At 46.2% G+C, this 19,352-nt stretch overlaps 1 protein-coding gene across 1 annotated transcript; it reads right to left on the reverse strand.

Moving 5' to 3' along the window:
* Positions 1-2,232: 2,232 nt before the first annotated feature.
* On the reverse strand, positions 2,233-11,457 carry ZNF200 (zinc finger protein 200). The gene is made up of 5 exons (XM_004586694.4): positions 10,923-11,457; positions 9,845-10,174; positions 9,160-9,248; positions 8,741-8,867; positions 2,233-3,830 (listed from the first exon to the last, which is right to left on the reverse strand). The coding sequence occupies exons 2-5, from the start codon at positions 10,092-10,094 to the stop codon at positions 3,112-3,114; spliced, it is 1,185 nt and encodes a 394-aa protein (XP_004586751.2). The 5' UTR covers positions 10,095-10,174; positions 10,923-11,457; the 3' UTR covers positions 2,233-3,111.
* Between the last annotated feature and the right edge of the window lie 7,895 nt (positions 11,458-19,352).

A 19,352-nucleotide genomic window follows, 5' to 3' on the forward strand; every position in this document is an offset into this window, starting at 1 on the left:
TGAGAGATGGTCCATCCACTGGTTTACCCCCCACATGGCTGCCAAGGCCAGAGCTGCGCCAGTCAATGCCAGGAGTCTGCGCTGCTTCTGGATCTCCCACCTGGGGCCGGGGTCCAAGCACCTGGGCCACTGCTTCCTCAGGCGCATTAACAGCTGGATGGGAAGTGGAGCAGCCAGGACAAACCCCTCACCCTAAGTGATGCCAGCACTATAGGCAGAGGATTAGCCAGCTCCTGTTTTTTTTTTAAAGGTGATAAATTTGCATTTTTTGTTACAGCTAAATAAAGCATTGATAATTACTGTCAAATTACCTCTGAAATCTTAAAGCAATTTATTAATCATCCCTAACTACAATTTGCCTTCTATTTGCATTATTTTGGCTCAGTTAGTATACACATATTTTGAAATGACTTAAAACAAACCTGGAAATCTTTAATAAGTGTCCCACTTTTTCCCTAGATTCTCAGGTCTCCCAGGGATCTGTGCTGTTGTGTGACGGCAGCCCTGGAGGCTGAGAACCCCAGCCCCGACTCTTGCTGCTGCTTCTGCACAATCTTGCGGTTGTGATTTCTTTGCTATTCCATTGGTGATTGGGTCTGTAATGGGGCAATTAGTTGTCCTGCAGCTTCCCAAGGGCTCTGGTGTTTGAGGCTCCTCGCCCCCCCTTCCCCCACAGGCAGAAGCATGTTCCAGGCCTCACTGTCCCCCACATGTGCGTGGGTGAGAAACCTATGCTTTCACAGCCACCGTCCCCACCGTAAGGACATTTGGGTCGTGCTGCTAACAACCATTCATGCTTCACCAAGGACTGGTATCCATGTGACTGCTGGTGAACACTTGACCCCAGGCAGGGCACAGGACAATCTCAAGGCCATTCCTCTCTGTTGCCCTGACTGCCCGGTTCATTACTGTCCATGGCCAATTCTCCGTTTCTGAGTGTGCAGGCAGGTTTTTGGCCTCTTACAACAGGGTGGTACTGGCCCTGGCAACAAAGGTCTCCTGGCAACCCTTGCCCTAGCCCTAGTTAGCCAGACTACCAAAAGAGTGACTGGCATAGCTTTGTGCCCAATTATAAAGGGCAGTTGGCCTGAAATAGGACTTCTAAGGCTTGTGGTTTTCTTCTGTTGTTTAATTCCCCAAATGCCTGCAATAGCCAGGGCTGGGCCAGGCCGAGGCCAGAACTCTACCCAGGTCTTCCACATGGTGGCGGGGACATAAGTGCTTCAGCCAGCACCTGCTGCTTCCCCAGCGGCATGCTGGCAGGACGCCAGACTGGAAGCAGAAGTGGCACTGCAACATGAGCTGCAAATGTCTCAAGCGGTACTTACCTCTGAGCTACACGCCCACCACGGTTTTTGTTACGGTTTTCCAATTATGATTCAGGGCTGAATTAAGTTATAGCATGCCCTTTTAGGATACTCTGTATCAAAACAGCAAATCAGAAAAGAAAAACAAGAAAAAAAATTGACCTATAGGCAGAAAGGGAGAACAAAAACCCAAAAACCTAGTATTTGTATATGGTGTGATTTCACAACTAAATGAGAAACTGATGAAAATTAAGAACATTCAGTGAGGTGGCTGGTCATACCAATTAAAAGGTAATGCTCCCTACACTCGGTTGACTGTAGTTCAGTGCTCTGTTCATGACAACAGAACGGCATTCTTATGTCTGTTGCCTTGCTACAATTTGATGTATATAACATTAAAAATACTGACACATTAAAAATATAAGTGATGTCCCATGTAAAAACAAAACCTCAAGCAGGAAAACCATGATGGAAAAATAATTACAATGAAAAAAACAATATGAAATGTGAAAATTAGAAAAATTTACTCAGATATAAAGTAGAAAGAAAGTTTATGGTTCAAAAACAAAATCTGTAAACTTCACAAATTTTCCCAAGTAATTTATAGGACAAATGCATTCCAATGAAAATACCCAGAAACCTAAAACAACCGAAACTAAGCACTAGTTCCTGGTCACAGCACAGGACCGGTCCTGTGACGGCACTGGCGGCCTTGTTTCTATGCGGAGGATAGGAGCTTGGGCATCAGCAGGTCAAAGATGGCGAGCATCCACTCCCTGGAGACGCCTGGAATCCGTACCCTGCGGGGGAACGGAAGCTGCGCACTCAGGACTTGTGCGAGGTAGTGATCACCTACTGCCGAGGCCTGACGGCTGTGCAGCTGGGAATACATAATGAAGTCGCGAGGTTCCTAATCTGCCCCGGACCCTGGCTGAGGTCTTCCTGCCTCCACATCTATCACTTCTCTTCAGGCTCTTGGTGTTTCCTTCTTAGCAGATAAAACAGTGCCTCAGCAGAGGGACAAGAATCTGAAAAGTTTTGTCAGGGGTGGGGCTGAATGCCAGACTGCCAGACCCAGGCACATCAAACCTCTTTTGGCAAGAGAGGGCATGAGACAGCTATTGAGAGGTAACAGAGAACTCACAACAGACACTTCAATTATGTTATGAAAGGATTTCTGTAAAATAGTTTTCACCACAAATCACAAATGTTATTAAGTTTAGACTACATACAAATGAGACTAAGTCCTCTGACACTGAACTTCTGTAGTTTTCTGATATTCTAAGTAAACAACTCTTTTCAATACTCAAGCCTTCACAGGGTGTTCTGAGGTTATATGAATCGTTACTAAAAGCTGCTAGCTTACACATCAGTAGTTTTGTTCTTTCAGGGGAATATAGTTCCAGATAAAGATCTCTGCATTCCCTTTTTGAGTGAATTACCGTGTGACAAAAGACTGGAAATACTTTGAACAGACACAAGTTACTCTGTTCACACACAGCTTAGCAGCCTTCAGAAACATTTAAAGTCTTTCTTGGGAGGGGGATCTGTAATCTATGCAATGTGCACAATTTCATGAAAGAAAGCTTAGTCCAAAAGCCTTGATGCTGAGGAATAGCCCTTGAGGATGTTTCCTTCCCTGTGAATTCTCCAACAATCTGAACTTTAGCCAAGATGGGGATTTATCCAATTTTGGCTACAATGAGGCTTTCCAGTGTCTGTATCGCATTTTGGCAGCTGGCGAATCCAGAACTGCTTATGCAGCTTGTCAGGCTCAGGTGGAACAATCAGCTCGTTCTTGATCTCATTTTTGCTTCCTGGCCTTGCATGTGGGGGCGGTTCTCTCGTGTTGGGTGCAGTTTGACAGCCGACCAAATCTTCTCCCACATTTTTTGCAACTGTGTGGCTTCTCAGCCTCTTGACTCTGTAGGTGAAGCAGCAATTCTTCATTCTTGGGGAAGGTTTTCCTGCATTCTGGACACTTAAGTATCTTCTCCCTTAGGTGGATCCCCTCATGGCGACTCCGATGAGAATTCTGACGGAAGTTTTTCCCACACTGAGAACAGGAATACGGTTTTTCCCCTGTGTGGATTCGCTCGTGTTTATTGAGGTTTGTTTTATGATTGAAGCTCTTCCCACAGTGGCTACAGTCATAGGGTTTTTCTCCAGTGTGAGTCCTCCGATGGGAAATAAGGTAGGAACTTTCATTAAACTGTTTCCCACACAGTGGACAGGTGTACCATTTCCTTGTTTTGCGGTTTTGAGTTAGGGCAGTAATGCTGACATCCACATATTTTGAGAGTTCTTCTGGTGAAGTATCATTCTCAATGGTAACTAAAAGATTTCTCACTTTCCTTTTCTGTGGAATGAATGTATTTAGTGCTCTTTCCTCACAGCAATCTAGAGGTTGCTTAGAGACCAAAGAACAACCTATTTCATCATAATCTCCAGACTCTTGTCTATACTCCTCATTCTCTGCAGGTTCCTTCTGAAGATCTTCACCTTCAGGGCTACTGTCACCGACTGAAGAAAGAGAGAGATAATTCAGTAACTTCTGAGGAATATATCAACATAAGATAGGAAAAGACAAGTTAATTTCTCACGTAACTTTTCAATCAGAAATGTAACAGCTGGCAGATAATGGCCATTTACATTCCTTTGCCTTTCTTATTATTCTGCTATTAAAAAGAATTATGGGCCTGGCACAGTGGCCTAATGGCTAAAGTCCTTGACTAGCATGAGTTTGGATCCCATATATATGGGTGCCAGTTTCTGTCCCAGATTCCCTATTTTCCCATCCAGCTCCCTGCTTGTGGCCTGGGAAAGCAGTGGAGGACGGCCCAAGGCCTTGGGACCCTGCACCCGCCTGGGAGACCCAGAGGAGGCTCTTGACTTTCAGTTTTGGACAGGCTCAGCTTGAGTCACTGCAACCATTTGGGGAGTGAACCAGCAGATGGAATATCTCCTCTCTGTCTCTAGATTTTTCAAGAAAAACAAATAAATCTTTAAAAAATATAAAATAACTGGAACCAATAAGATGAAAATAAAGGGTTCAGATATGCTGTAAGTGGGGATGTGAATCTGCTGGATTTAGCAGTTTAAAGATCTCTTTTTAATTAACTTTTTAAAAAGATTTATTTTTATTGCAAAGTCAGATACATATATATAGAGAGAAGGAAAGTTAGAGAGGAAGATCTTCAGTCTGATGATTCATGCGTCAAGGGTCCTCAATAGCCGGTGCTGAGCCAATCCAAAGCCAGGAGCCAGAAGCCCCATCCGGGTCTCCCACATAGGTGGCACAGTAAACACCCCAGCCATCTTCTGCTTCTCAGGCACATTAGCAGGAAGCTGGATCAGAAAGAAGACAGCCAGGACTAGGACTGGCACTTATGTGGGATGCTGGCATCACAGGTGGGAGTGAACCCACTGTACCCAAAGCCCTTTTGCTTCTTCTTCTACATCTTAGGAGTTCTTGCAGCTTCTGAATGATCTACATTTTCAAAGGTTTGAAACGTTTTCTGTGAAACTCTTAGGCTGGTGCTTTTTCTTGGTTGTTTGTTTTTTAATAATTTCAATCGACTAAGGCAATTGGTTTATGTACATTTATATGTTTTTAATACTTTTTAGTTTTCCGTGTTCTTTGAAAAACCTTTAACTCACTAATTTACAATTTTATCAGCATCATCTTTCAGTTTTCACTTACTCTACTGTCTTGCTAATTCTGAGTGAAAGCTTATTCTCACTTTTCTAACCTAATACATGTTTATAGCTATCAAATTTCCTTTTAAGCATCACTTAAGTTATACCCTGGATTCTGATGTATAGTATTCTCTAGAAAAATTATGCCATCTTAATTTATATTTTCTTCCTCTGACTGAAAGTTAAGAGTTTTGAAAATTCTAGCTTAAAGGATTTATATTTTTGAATTTTCTTTTTAGACATATTGCATTATGGTAGATCCTATAATGGATTATTTCCATATTTTAGAATCTACTAAGTATCTATTGCATTGTGTAAGTACTCAATTACTTTCACACTCTGGAAAAGGCATAGGCTCAATCATTAGAGCAAACAAAATAGAAACTGTTTTACTGAGAATCTGTTTATACTTTCTACCTTTGTCCTTATTTTGATGTAGGCTGAGACACACCTTTTCTGTTCCCCTATGTTAAGGCTCAACCTTTGATCCCTGTCAACATGACGTCACCTAGTTGCTGATCACTGCCCACCTATAATACATCTGTGAGGCTCCAGCCACAATTTCAGAGACTCAGATGAAAATCTCATCTTATTTTCTGTCATGGAGTTAATCTCATTTAAAACCAAACCTATTTTCAAACTGCTCCAGATCCCAATCTACCTCAACTTTGTGACAGTTTTCATATCTAGACCACTTTCCCACTGTTTGTTTTATGTGAATGACTCATCTTACAGGCAAGATTAGAGTCAACGAAGAATAATTCGTATTGTTATCACCTGCTGAATCGACCCCTACCTAAAGAGAAAAAGACAAGTAGCATATTGAAATGCTGAATAATAAAATAATGTGCTTCAGAGATGGGCAAAGGAAGCATGAGGATTGTGTTTACTGCACCCAAGATGCAAGTCCAAAACATCCCTGCACTGGCGGTATGCTCGCCAACCAGTCACTCAAAATAAATGCTAGCTTTAGCCAAGACTCAGGAAAGCCAAGTGAAGCAAATCAGATCCTTTCACACTTTTCTCTAAAATAAAGAAAAGTACTACATAGAGCAAATTAAGGGAAATTAATGAGGCTCATTATATACCAGTAACTCTGAAAATACAGCATAACAGAGCTAAGAGTTCCACAGGCACAGTGCAGTGCTGTGGTCCCAGGCCCTCCCCAGGCCTGTCCAACTTTGGCTCAGAGATAAACAGCCCCACACAGCCCTGCAGAAAAAGCAAAAAGCCTTAGCTGCTCAGGAAGGACATTCGTGAGCACACAAGCTTCGAAGGTAGTAGTGCATTTTCTAGAAAAAAGTTGAATTACTTCTGATGGCTACCATGATAACCGGAGAAGGGCAGAGTTTGCCTCCAACCAAACCTCGAATGGAAGACAAACAGAAAATGGTAGCAAACTATTTCTGAACCCACTGTTTGGCTCATATTCTCACACCTGGTATGTGCTTTGAAGTAGTATTTTTCTTGGTTATAAGACTAACTCTGAGTGACCTCCCTCCCCATTCATTTCATGTTCAATGCATGTGACTCCAACCTAGTACAGAGGCACTTCAAAAAAGCTCATGGAAAAATGGAATTAACCAATAAGTTTCCTTTGACCCAAAATAATTCTGAAATTGTAGATACAGGTCACCAAAAATTCCTTTGAAAATATATGTTATGGGGGGAAAAAAAGCATGGATCTTTCTTTTTGGTACCAAAAGAAATTTGCTTACCTTTAAATCTGCCTTTCACAAACTTTCAGAAATACTCTCCTATAGGAGACCGTATACCCTAACTCTAACGAAAATAATTTCTAATAATTACTGAAAACTGATGTGTTAGGCAATAGTCCAAGTATCTGACATGCATTTGTTACTTCATGCATTGCTTAAAATATTACTGTGAGTATAAAAATGATTATTAGTATTGTGGAAAATTAAGAAAAGAAAGGAAGAGGGAGGAAGGGTGGGAAGTATCATGTACTTCCAACTGTACATATGAAATAAAATTATTTCTCTTTATACAAATTTCTTAAAAATTTAAAATTATCAGGCCTGGCGCGGTGATTCTACTGGTTAAAGTCCTCGCCTTGAACGCCCCGGGATCCCATATGGGCGCCGGTTCTAATCCCGGCAGCTCTACTTCCCATCCAGCTCCCTGCCTGTGGCCTGGGAAAGCAGTCGAGGACGGCCCAAAGTCTTGGGACCCTGCACCCATGTGGAAGACCTGGAGGAAGTTCCTGGCTTCTGGCTTCAGACAGGCGCAGCACTAGTCATTTTGTGGTCACTTGGGGAGTGAATCATCACACGGAGGATCTTCCTCTCTTTCCTCCTCTCTGTATATCTGACTTTGCAATAAAAAAAAAACAAACATTTTTTTGAAAAATTTAAAGTTATCATTACTTTACAGATGACAAGTTGGGACAAAAAGAGGTTAAGAAATTTGCTGAAGGTCACATAGTTCTAAGTAGCAGAGCAAGGATTTGGAGCAGGGGAATCTAGTGTGAGAGTTTACAGTCATGGTCCAGAGCCATTCTGCCTCCTGGCTGTCTTTCTCATTTGTCAGTGAATTTCTATAAATGTTTCTATTCAAGAATAAACTTATTTGGCCTACTTTATCAATAATAACTGACAAACCTGGGCCTGGCGCGATAGCATAGTGCTTAAACTCCTTGCCTTGAACACACCAAGATCCCATATGGACGCCAGTTCTAATCCTGGCAGCCCCACTTCCCATCCATCTCCTTGCTTATGGTCTGGGATCCCATATGGATGCTGGTTCTAATGCCGGCAGCCCCACTTCCGATCCAGCTCCCTGCCTGTGGCCTGGGAAAGCAGTCTGGGAAAAAGCAGTGGAGGACGGCCCAAAGCCTTGGGATCCTGCACCCGTGTGGGAGACCCGGAAGAGCTCCTGGCTCCATGGCTTCAGATTGGCTCAGCTCCAGCAGTTGTGGCCACTTGGGGGGGTAAACCATCGGACGGAAGATCTTCCTCTCTGTCTCTCCTCCTCTCTCCATATCTACCTTTCCAATAAAAATAAATAAATCTTAAAAAACTAATAATAATAATTGGCAAACCTCCTCAGTGTCACAGACAAACTGCCCTACAGCAGCCTCTTTAATCTGCCTAGAGGTTGTTAGATTTGCAGCTCACCAAAATGTTAGATTCGCCAACCACCAGGGAAAGAATAACTCAGCCACATATATGAAAAGAATTGAGATGGCCTTTATTTCAGGGACCCACGGTCACAGCTTCCCTTCCCCATGCAGCAGAAAGGACGGACGTGGAGTGAGCTGCAGAGGAATAAGAGCCCAGCAGAGACGGGGAAGAGGCTTTTTAAACTCTCCTTGACACGGAAGCCAAAACGTGGGTCGCCTCCACCCTTATTTGGTGGGGAGATATGGGTTTGTGCCCCTCATTGGTGCAGCATGGTACTTCACAGCATGGGGGGCCCGCCAGAATTCTGCCATCAGTTCAGAGTTTGGTTGGAGGCAAACTCCGCCCTTCTCCGGTTACCGTGGTAGCCATCACTTCCCTTAAAAATAGTCCTCTATCTCTACTCCCTCTGCTACCTCCAAGATACAAGGAAAAAAGCCACTTAGAGCCGGAGCGCTGCCTAGGTTCTGCCACATGGGATAACGCAAGCAGGCACAGGTGCTTCACCCTGTGAACTGTGCCTCAAAGGCCCAAGGGACCAAGGACGTACTCTTCCTAACATAGAACCAGAACATGAAGAACTTGATTTCTTACCTAGTAACACCATCTCCCCAACATCACTATGCTCTTCCTTCTCTGAGGTGGAGTGCTGAGCAGGATCCAGGCTTACACATTCTTCTTGGGAGTGAAATATATTCAAATCCTCAAAGACCACCAGTTCCTGGAAGAACAAGAGGTCCCTTTCCTCTTAATAAATGAAGTTCTCTGACAGATCTGCTGATAGGAAAGACCAAGACACAAAGATGAATAGATGGTGAAAGGAACCTATTAATCCCACCCAGGTACAGCACAGATAATACAGCCAGGATGAGAAAAGCCAGGGGAAAAGCAGAAGAAAAATTCCCAAAGAGGCAACTCCTAGGAATGTGCTTGTGTACATGGATTGGCCAAGCAGGGAAGGCTGCAGGAGCAGAGAAGGTGATGCCCTCAGTGAATGGGAAAACCGAACCCACCTTCGGGTCAGCTTTCAAACGCAGAGACAGTGTCTCCTGTTTCTGTGGGACTCCTCTGGGCAGAAGCTTCACTAAGGGGTGAGAACGCACTGGGAAGAGAGGAAGCTGTTAGTTATTGGGAAACTCTGTGATGCCAACAGAGCCTCTGCCAGGCCGCCCTCGCTCCTGCATCAGCAACTCAGAAAACAGCCTGTGCTCTCCCTATAAGCCCTTGCAGAGTTCACGCCATAAACCTGAGGGCCTTAAATCTATATGAGCTTTTTCCTTGCTACTGAGAAAAAAATTTTTAAGCAAAATTTCCCAGAGAGCTACCAAAACAGAGCTTGAGGAAAGACCAAGTGTGAAGATGTTTAGAGCAAATATGAAATTTCTAAAATCCCACATAAACTGAATGCAACTTGATAATCTGATTTCCTTTTCCTAAGACAATATATCTTGTAAAATGTTTGGGTAAAATCAACACTACAGAAAGATGCCCAGTGTTTAACCCTACACACACCCAGCCAATCACTCAGGCTGGAGCTCAGGAAGAAAATTTTCCTCTTCCCAACAGCTCAACGGAACAGAAAGAACTCCCTCTCCAAAATCCATCATTTGAACTCGAATTATTTACTGCCACAAAAGCCTGTCTCAGACCCTGGCACCAACCCCTTCTCTGCCAGTGCAACAAGCACACGCTTCTCACCTCTTCTCTGAAGGCTCGCGCTCACATCCTTCAGGACAACCAAGGTCTCCGCAGCTTTCTGACTGGGCTGGGCCACACTTGGCTTGGGCAAGAAGGTGACGAAGTGTTCCAGCACCAGCTGGTGGATGCTCTTGGGCACACTCGTGGTATCTCGATGGAGGTCTTGGCCCAGCTTGGAGTTGGTAGGAACTTTCAATATAAAGGACTGCTTTGATTTGGGGGGCATAGGAGCCACTTTTGCAGCCATCATGCCTTGCAACCACAGACCACACTCGTTTCTGGGGGTTCCACAGCCAACTCTTAAAGAGGGAAATCTGCCAGAGAGCCAAGCTGCAGACAGAGAAACCATGGATCACCCACAAGGCCAGGAAGAGCAGGAATACACTCTAATACGTGACTTGGGCAGTGAGGCCACAAAAGGTCCTAAATCAGGAAAGGAAGAGAGCTGGAAGCGGGTGGGGACGCAACTGAACCAGGGTGGTCCTCAATAGGATACTCTTAGAGAAGAACCCAAGAATGCAAACCAAAACTCAGTGGCCAAGGAAGGGAGCAAAGATGGCTGAGCAGGAGGCTAAGGACCATCTTCAGAGCAAACCGGAAGGGCAAAACCAATCGGGAAGCGCTTTAAATCCACGTTTGCAAAAAGCGCAACAGGATGGATGACAGCATTCAGGGGCGCAAATGTCGAGGACAAGCTACTTAGAAGCAGATTGATTGCTGCGTCTGGCCATTCTCATTCCCTCATACGTAGCTGTCTCAAGTGCCCTTCGTAGGGACAGCTGATGACTCTACAAGGTAATGTAAAGGCGGCACGGGTTGTCCATACAGGGGCTACTGACTTCTCTCCGGTGTCAAAGCCTTTTTGAGAGCGCAAGAGGACATCCTTCTGGACCCATTGGGTCAGGCGTACCCTGCGTTTTATCTTAAGGGCCAAGGGCCATTTTTACCGCAAAGCACAGCCGTCGGCGCTACCTGGGGCGCGCACCCAGGTCCCCCGATTCTACTCCTCTAGCGACAGATCGCGATCTGTTCCCGAGAGATCGCTTCAGCCGGTTCCCGCCCTCGCGGAACCCCTCACCTCTTTGGGCTCTGCGACCCAAGGGGCGCTCGCTGGGACCGACTCAGGGACCCGAGCTCGGGGAAACACCGGGAAACTTGGCGCGAGTGACAGAACCCTGGCCTCGCCTTTCGGAGAGCCCTCTCAGGCTGTCGGTGACCATGGGTGCGCGCCGCCGTCACTCGGGAGGGCGGCGGGGACGTGGTGTCTGCCGGGAGGCCAGGTGCCTCCGGCACTGTGACGTAGGCCTCGTTTCCGGTCCCAAGGCATGGTCTCCCCACTCGGAGCGAGCCGTCTGCGTTTGAAAGAGCGAGTTTCGAGGCCAGTCCACGGCGCTCTCAGGGACCGGGGGATATCAGACAGACAGCATCCGCTCTTTCTGCCGCTCCACCTCAGACCCTGCGAACAGGAGGCTGGCTCCGGTCCTCTGGGTCGGGCTGGAACCGCTGCGGGGGCGGCCGGCCCAGCCGCGGACCCTTCTGGGAAATGTAGTCCGACTCCAAGCTACCCAGGGATGGGCGGGGCCAGCCCGATCAACCACAGGAAGTGGCGGGTTGCGGGACCGGAAGGGCGCTGAGGTTTCCTCGGGAGCACGCTGGCAGATGGGACAGGAAGGCGACGTTGACCAACGGATGGTTGTGGCCTGGTTCAGCGCGGAGTCTCCTTCCCCGTCTCGGCAGTCTGCGGTCTGCACCTGTCATCTTCATCCCTCGTTGCTGTGCCTCTCGGGAGGTCTCCATGCTCGCGCTCCAGCTCAGGCTCGCCGGAAGCTGAACTCGGACTTGAAACGTTGATTCCATAGTGGGTTCGTTTTCCAGCGAGAAGCTAATGATGTTGTAGGGTTTTCGACCCCGAGTACAGCAACAACCTCACTTCTTGTCTCGCAGGAAAGAATTTTCATGCGGAAACAGTTTAGTTTTAAAGCAAGAGTTATTAGAAAAGCTGAGAAAGGAGGCTCCCGTCCTAGTGACGGGAGGGGGTTCGAAAGCGAAAGAACCCGTGCCTCCTGCCATAGTGGCAGGAGGAAGAGGGGGAATAACCCAAGTTAATGGTGGGGATAGGATCCTTTAAAGGTTCACCTCAAAGATATTTCTCCAAAAACGAAGGAGAATTCCTGGTTTCCATGATACCTGGCCCTGGGACAAAAGGCCACTAAAGTGTCACCACCCAACTTCCTTGGTCCCTTTTTAATGATAAAGAGGCCCTCCCCCTAGAATCAGGCTAGCACTTTAGGTGGGGAATTGGTATGTTAATGTCGCCCTTGTTTCTTGAGCAAGTGTGTTCTGCAGGGGCTAAAATACGTTCTCTGGTTAATTCAAGACATGGAGAAAATACCTTTATAGTTGAGAAAAAAATGACTCGGGGACCCAGAATACCCTAACTACTTCTGCTCTCTCAATGAGGCTTAGGAGAACCTGTGGGCAGAGATTGCCTTTCGCCTGTATTGTAGAAATGAAGATGGATCTTTATAAAGCGGAACCATAACTGACTTGCTGAAACATGGTTTAAAACAAATGGTACAAAGAACATAACAATCGTTTGGCACTTAAAAAAGACTACTAAAAATTTTTTTCTAAAGATTTATTTTTATTGGAAAGGCAGATATACAGAGAGGAGGAGAGACAGAGAGGAAGATCTTCCATCCATTGATTCACTCCCCAAGCGGCCGCAACAGCTGGAGCTGCGCCAATCCAAAGCCAGTAGCCTCTTCCAGGTCTCCCACACAGGTGCAGGGTCCCAAGGCTTTGGGCTGTCCTTGACTGCTTTCCCAGGCTACAAGCAGGGAGCTGGATGGGAAGTGGGGCTGCTGGGATTAGAACCGGCGCCCATATGGGATCGCGGCGCATTCAAGATGAGGACTTTAACCACTACGCTATCATGCCGGGCCCGGAGTACTAAAAATTTAAAAACCCTTATTATCAAATCAGTGTTCTTTGAACTGTGAGAATACAAAGGAACAGTAAATTTATATGCAACAATTTGATCTGAATAGGTATTTAGACCTATATGAAGGAGGCAGCGTTTTATCAAGAGAGCAAAAACTATCAAATGGCATAAAGTAAGACTCTGATTTAAAAAAAAAAATTATTTTACTGCAAATTCAGATATACAGAGAGGAGGAGAGATAGAGAGGAAGATCTTCACTCCCCAAGCGATTAGACCCAGCACCATTATGAGATCCCAGTGCGTTCAAGGTGTTATGCTATAGCAGTAGGCCCTAAATTTGCCTTTCTAACAGAAAAAAAGCTTTTAAAAAGAATTTGCAAGGACACAAGCTCCTATCCTCCGGCTCACTCTAAATCCAGCAGCCGGAGCTAGGTGAAGTTCAGAAACAGAAGCCAGGAACACAGTCCAGGGCTCTACTGCAGATAGGAGAAACCAAACTACAGTCTGTTACAGTTGTTTAACCTCATGAACCATCAACCATTGCCTATCAGGGTTTGTTTGGTGGGAACCTGGACTTAGGAGCCAAAGCTGGAAGTTAGGAATGAAGAGTGGTTGAAAGGGTCCCCCAAATGAGAAGCTGTCAACTGTGTAGATGTAGGATCTTGATGTCACACTGATACGGAATGTGGGTGTCTTTTTTTCTAATGTATTTTTATTGGAAAGGCAGATTTACAGAGAGAAACATCTTCCATCTGCTGATTCACCCCTAAATGACCTCAGCGGCTGGAGCTGAGCCAATCCAAAGCCAGGAAGCAGGAGCCAAGAGCTTTTTCTGGGTCTCCCATGTGGTTGCACTGTGCCAAGGTTTTGAGCCATTCTCTGCTGTGTTCCTAGGCCACAAGCAGGGAGCTGAATGGGAAGTGAAGGACCAGAACATGAACCAGCACCCATATGGGATTCCATTGCTTTCAAGGGGATGACCAGCCAATTGAGCCATTGAGCTAGGACCACACGGGTGTCTTAACCAGTAGAATAAAAGCCTACTCCTTGTACATACATCCATACTGTGGCACGTATGCTTATTGTGGCATACAGTGCTTATTTTTGTTAAACACACACACATTTTTAATTTTCTTATTGGAAAGGCAGACTTATAGAGCAAACGGCTGAAATAGCAAGGCTGGGCCAAGCCAAAGCCAACAGCCAGGAACTACTGTTTACCTGCATTACCTAGGAATGCTTAACTGGAACAGCCAAGACTTGAACTGGTGTTCACAAGGGATGCTGCTATCAAAACCTGTAGCTTAACCAGCTGTACTGTAATGCTGGTCCCATTCCTTAAAAAAAAAAAAAATATATATATATATATATATAATTTTATTATATATATTATTTATTTTATATATTTATATTACATATATTTATGTAGTGTTTATATACACCTTATTTATTTATATATTTATATATTTTTTTATTATATATATCTTACTTATTTTTAACGTATTTGAAAGGCAAATGGAGGGAGGGACAGAGTGGAAGAAAGAGAGATTGAGCTCTTCCATCTGCTGGTTCACTCCTCTGTATTTCCCAGTCAGGGCTGGGTCAGGTGGTGGTATGGGGTGTGAGTGAGATCACACCAGACATTATTAACCAAGCTTGGTGATAATACAGCATATTAGAAATAGCAAATCACAAGTCAATATGGCAATCCAACCAATCATAATCCAACCAAACATAATCCAAAGAGGGACAAATGGTCATTATCCATTAAGCTGAAGACCTATGTCCCAGCTTCCCCAACAATATAGGTTATCCTAAGAGACATGCAACGAATAACCTGGGCACACTTACAAAGCTGCAGACATTCACCTTTCCCTGGCTTCTCTGCCCACATTCCATCACTGCTAGGCCTTACCTCTCCTGGAACTCCTGATAGAACACAAACATTACTGTATGTATTATCCAATCTAAGCAGCACACAGGGACCATGCTCAGGGCATTACCTGTCCTGGGTCAGCCAAGAGTCAGAGTAACAGAAGCACCTGACCAGAAAGAGAGTGAGCCCCTGCATCACGGGCCTTTTAAAGGGGCTTGTGAGGGGAATGGTTGCACAACAATGCAATACCATCCCCTCAGTTGATAGGTGAGTCACAGGTGGGCAGGAGCAAATACCTAGGTGGTGGTGGGCTGAGAATGGAATTAACATTCCATTGCTGTTAGGACTCACCTTCAGGACAGAGGGCAGGGGACACAGCCACATTTCATTTGCCCACTGTCAATGGGTGCTGGCACTGGCTGCACCCCATAACAGTGGAAGCCAGGAGCTTTACACTACATCCAGGTCTCCCAAATGGGTGGCCAAAGTCCAAGCACATTGCTAAGGATCCTGAGGTGAAGCAAAAGCAGTTCCTGGCTTCGGAACGGCTCAGCCCTGGATGAACAGTTATCTATGTCTAAATCTGCCTTTCAAAGTAAAAAAAAAAACTTTTAAAACAGTCCTGTAGGTTTGAACCTGGCATGGTGTCCTGGTGGCTAAATCCTAGCCTTGCAAACCCCAGGATCCCATATGGGTGCTGGTTTGTGTCCCACCCTCTCCACTTCCCATCCAGCTCCCTGCTTGTGGCCTGGGAAAGCAGTCAAGGATGACCCAAGGCCTTGGGACCTCTGCAGATGGGGCTCCTAACTCCCTGCTTCAGATTAGCCCAGCTCTGGCTATTGCGGCCACTTGGTGAGTGAATCAGTGTATGGAAGATCTTTTCTTTCTCTCTTTCTGTAGATCTGACTTTCAAAAAAAAAAGAAAAACAAGTCCCATAGGTTACATTTTAAGGCATGTGAGTTGTGTTTTGCCTCAATTTTGAACCTAATATTCTCATTTGTTAGACATGTAGGTTAAGAATTAGAGTCTTGGGGCTCGGCAGCGTGGCCTGGTGGCTACTAAGGTCCTCGCCTTGATCCCATATGGCCGCTGGTTCTAATCCCGGCAGCTCCACTTCCTCTCTGTCTCTCCTCCTCTCATTATATCTGACTTTGTAATAAAAATAAAATAAATCTTTAAAAAAAAAAAAAAAAGAATTAGAGTCTTGGGCCTGGCAGCTGTGGCCTAGCGGCTAAAGTCCTCTCAAGAATCCACTGGCTGACATAGTCTGCCTTAGTCTTCGTTTGCCCAGATTTTCTCTGCCAACACTTGTTTAGGGTAGTTGATCAATTTGTTCTGTCCTCCGCCCTCTGTTGTGGTCCCAGGTGTCCTCTACAAACTCCAATGTATTGCCATATCCTCCATGTGCACCTGGATATGCTGTCCATTGCTCCATCTATGGCAGTGAGGAGGCTCATCTCGGACACAGGCACTTCATGATCAGACCATGGAACCTGCAATTTTCTCCATGGTTGGAGTTCTGAGTCCAGTGGTTCATTTGGAGGATCCCCAAAGAAACCTCCTGAGGTGATCCCAGACCTGATTTTTTTTTTTTTAAAGATTTATTTATTTTACTAGAAAGTCAAATATACAGTGAGGCGGGGAGACAGTGAGAAAGATCTTCCACCCGATGATTCACTCCCCAAGTGACCGCAACGGCCGGTGCTATGCCATTCCGAAGCCAGGATCCATGAACTTCCTCCAGGTCTCCCATGCGGGTGCAGGGTCCCAAGGCTTTGGGCTGTCCTTGACTGCTTTTCCAGTCTACAAGCAGGGAGCTGGATGGGAAGTGGAGCTGCTGGGATTAGAACCAGCAGCCATATGGGATCCCGGGGTGTTCAAGGTAAGGACTTTAGCTGCTAGGCCATGCTGCGGGGTCCCCAGACCTGATTCTTGTGTGTGCATGCCAATAAAGAGTCTGGCACAGTCCGTCACCCCAGTCAGCTTATGTACATACTGGTAGTTGCAATTGCTGGGTCAGTTCTTTTTTTTTTTTTTTTAACCTATTTTATTGTATTGTTGTTGACAATCTTTACATAGCTAATTACAGTTAAAGAAAGAAAAAGAAAAAAAAAAAGGTTCAGGGGGATAGGGAAGTGGGTTATACTATTATGTCCATATTGTTTTCATCATGTATCTGAGGTAAAGGGGGATGTTGAGGGAGAAGCCCCACCTGGTTTCCCGCCCACCCCGAGTCCCGGATGTGGGGCATGCTCAGAGATATGTGCTTGAGTGGTGTTAATAGTTCTCCGGTTATGATTCGCTGCCAGTTTCGCTTGATGAGGTCATCTACTGATTGATATGGTCCATTATAAAGTCTCCGTTTGCCCCATATTTCGCTGTCAACATATAGCTGAGATGAATGATTGATCTGCTCTGTCTTCTGTCTTTTCTTGATTAGAGTTCTGAGTCCAGCAGTTCGATTGGGGAGATCTCCAGAGAGACTTTGAGGTGTTCCCAGACTAGTTGCTTGTATGTTCTAGCAAGCGCAGGGCCCGGCACAGCCCATCACCCCGATCAGCTGGTGGTTTCAATTGCTGGGTTGGTTCTGTTTTCAGTCCCGAGTTGCACTGGAACCGATGGGTGTTGCAGTCCAGTCTGGTTCGGCCCTTACATCAACCAGTGGGAGCTGCAGCCTAGTTGGGGTGGGTCAGTTCTTTTTAAAGATTTATTTATTTTATTACAAAGTCAGATATACACAGAGGAGAGACAGGAAGATCTTCCGTCCGATGATTCACTCCCCAAGTGAGCCGCAACGGGCCGGTGCGCGCCGATCCGAAGCCGGGAACCAGGAACCTCCTCCAGGTCTCCCACGCGGGTGCAGGGTCCCAAGGCTTTGAGCTGTCCTTGACTGCTTTCCCAGGCCACAAGCAGGGAGCTGGATGGGAGGTGGAGCTGCCGGGATTAGAACCGGCGCCCATATGGGATCCCGGGGCTTTCAAGGCGAGGACTTTAGCTGCTAGGCCACGCCGCCGGGCCTGCTGGGTCAGTTCTGTCTCCAGCCCTTTTTTCTACTCAAACCAATAGGTATTGCAGCCCAGTCCGATTCTGCCCACCGCACACTCGGCCACATAAGCCATTGGGAGCTGCAGCCTATTAGGAGCGACTCTCAATAATTTCCCAGGCCCGCGCCCAGCCCTGGCTCCTGTGCTTGCCAATCTGTACAGCAGACTGGTCCAGTCTGTCCCACATCCCACTCAGCTCTTGTACATGTCAATGTTCACTGAAGTCTAGTTCAACCCAGTCAGCCCCACTGTCCAGTCCACATGATGCCAGTGGGTGCCACTCTCTGTCTAGCCATGGCTACCTCTAGTCCCAGTTCTTGTGCTCACCGGTGGGAGTGGCAACCCAAGAGGGAGGTGCCCACTGTTTCCCTGATTGGCCTACTTCTGGATCTTGCACTCTCCAGGTGGTTCTGCAGTTTGGCTTAACAGAATTAGCCGTCAGTGCCAGCATCTGCCAACTGATGCTGCAGTAAAGCCCAACCAACCACACCTATTCTGGTTTATGCATGTAGTAGTAGGAACAGTCAACCCAGCCTGGCTTTCTCCTGATCTAGCTCACATGCAGGCCAATAAGTGTTGTAGCCCTGTCCAGTCTGGTCTGCCCCCAAACCCAGCTCTCAAGCTCACCAGTTGGAGTAGTGGTCCAGCAGGGAAACCCTGGGTTTCCTACCTCCCTCCCCTGGGTCTCGTGTGCTGGTTGGGCTCTGCGGTCCAGTCTGGCAGGCCCACCTCACCTCGGCATTTGCCAGTGGGTGCTGTAGCCTGGCCCAGCCCGGCTCCTGACCCCAGTTCCAGCTCACACTGGTGGGGGCTACAGCCTAGCCTAGCCCAGCCAGTGTTTGCCTGTTGTGGTCATAGCCATGGAAAAGCCATGAGTCCAGCTGAGATTCCAGTGGCCAGAGTAGAAAGAGGAGTCAGAGTAGGAGGAATGTGGAGTTTAATCTTCATTTGATTCTTTTCCCCTGATTTTCATCCTCTCCGTCTCTCAGTAGGGCATGATGGAGAGGATACGTGTGAACAAGGGCACCTAAGATCCCACAAGCCACAGATTTTTTCCAAGATAATCTATGCCATGATGCTGTGGTATTTGGCATATATATTAAGTGCTGCAGCAGCCCCATCTCTTTGATATTTATTCAATAGGAAAACAGGAATCTACCCCACAGTGGTGAATTGAATGACAAATGCAATTATGATCAAATTTTCTAATCATTATGTTTATGAGGCCCAGCCAGTTCTCTTTAAGATTTTATTAATCCAAAAAATTATTAATCCAAGTACACAGGTGCTTATATTACAATCCAGCCTGTTTTTGTTTCTCTAGGCTTTCCACATTTTCTTTTTTAAAAAATAATTTTTTAAGATTTATTTATTTTTATTACAAAGTCTGATATACATAGAGTAGAAGAGACAGCGAGGAAGATCTTCCGTCCGATGATTCACTCCCCAAGTGACCGCAATGGCCGGTGCTGTGCCGATCTGAAGCCAGGAGCAAGGAACCTCCTCCAGGCCTCCCACTCGGGTACAGGGTCCCAAGGCTTATGGGCCGTCCTCCACTGCTTTCCCAGGCCACAAGCAGGGAGCTGGATGGGAAGTGGAGCTGCCAGGGTATGAACTGGCGCTCATATGGGATTCCAGCGCGT

Source organism: Ochotona princeps, chromosome 24 (assembly GCF_030435755.1).
Source record: "Ochotona princeps isolate mOchPri1 chromosome 24, mOchPri1.hap1, whole genome shotgun sequence".
NCBI classification, from domain to species: Eukaryota; Metazoa; Chordata; class Mammalia; order Lagomorpha; family Ochotonidae; genus Ochotona; species Ochotona princeps.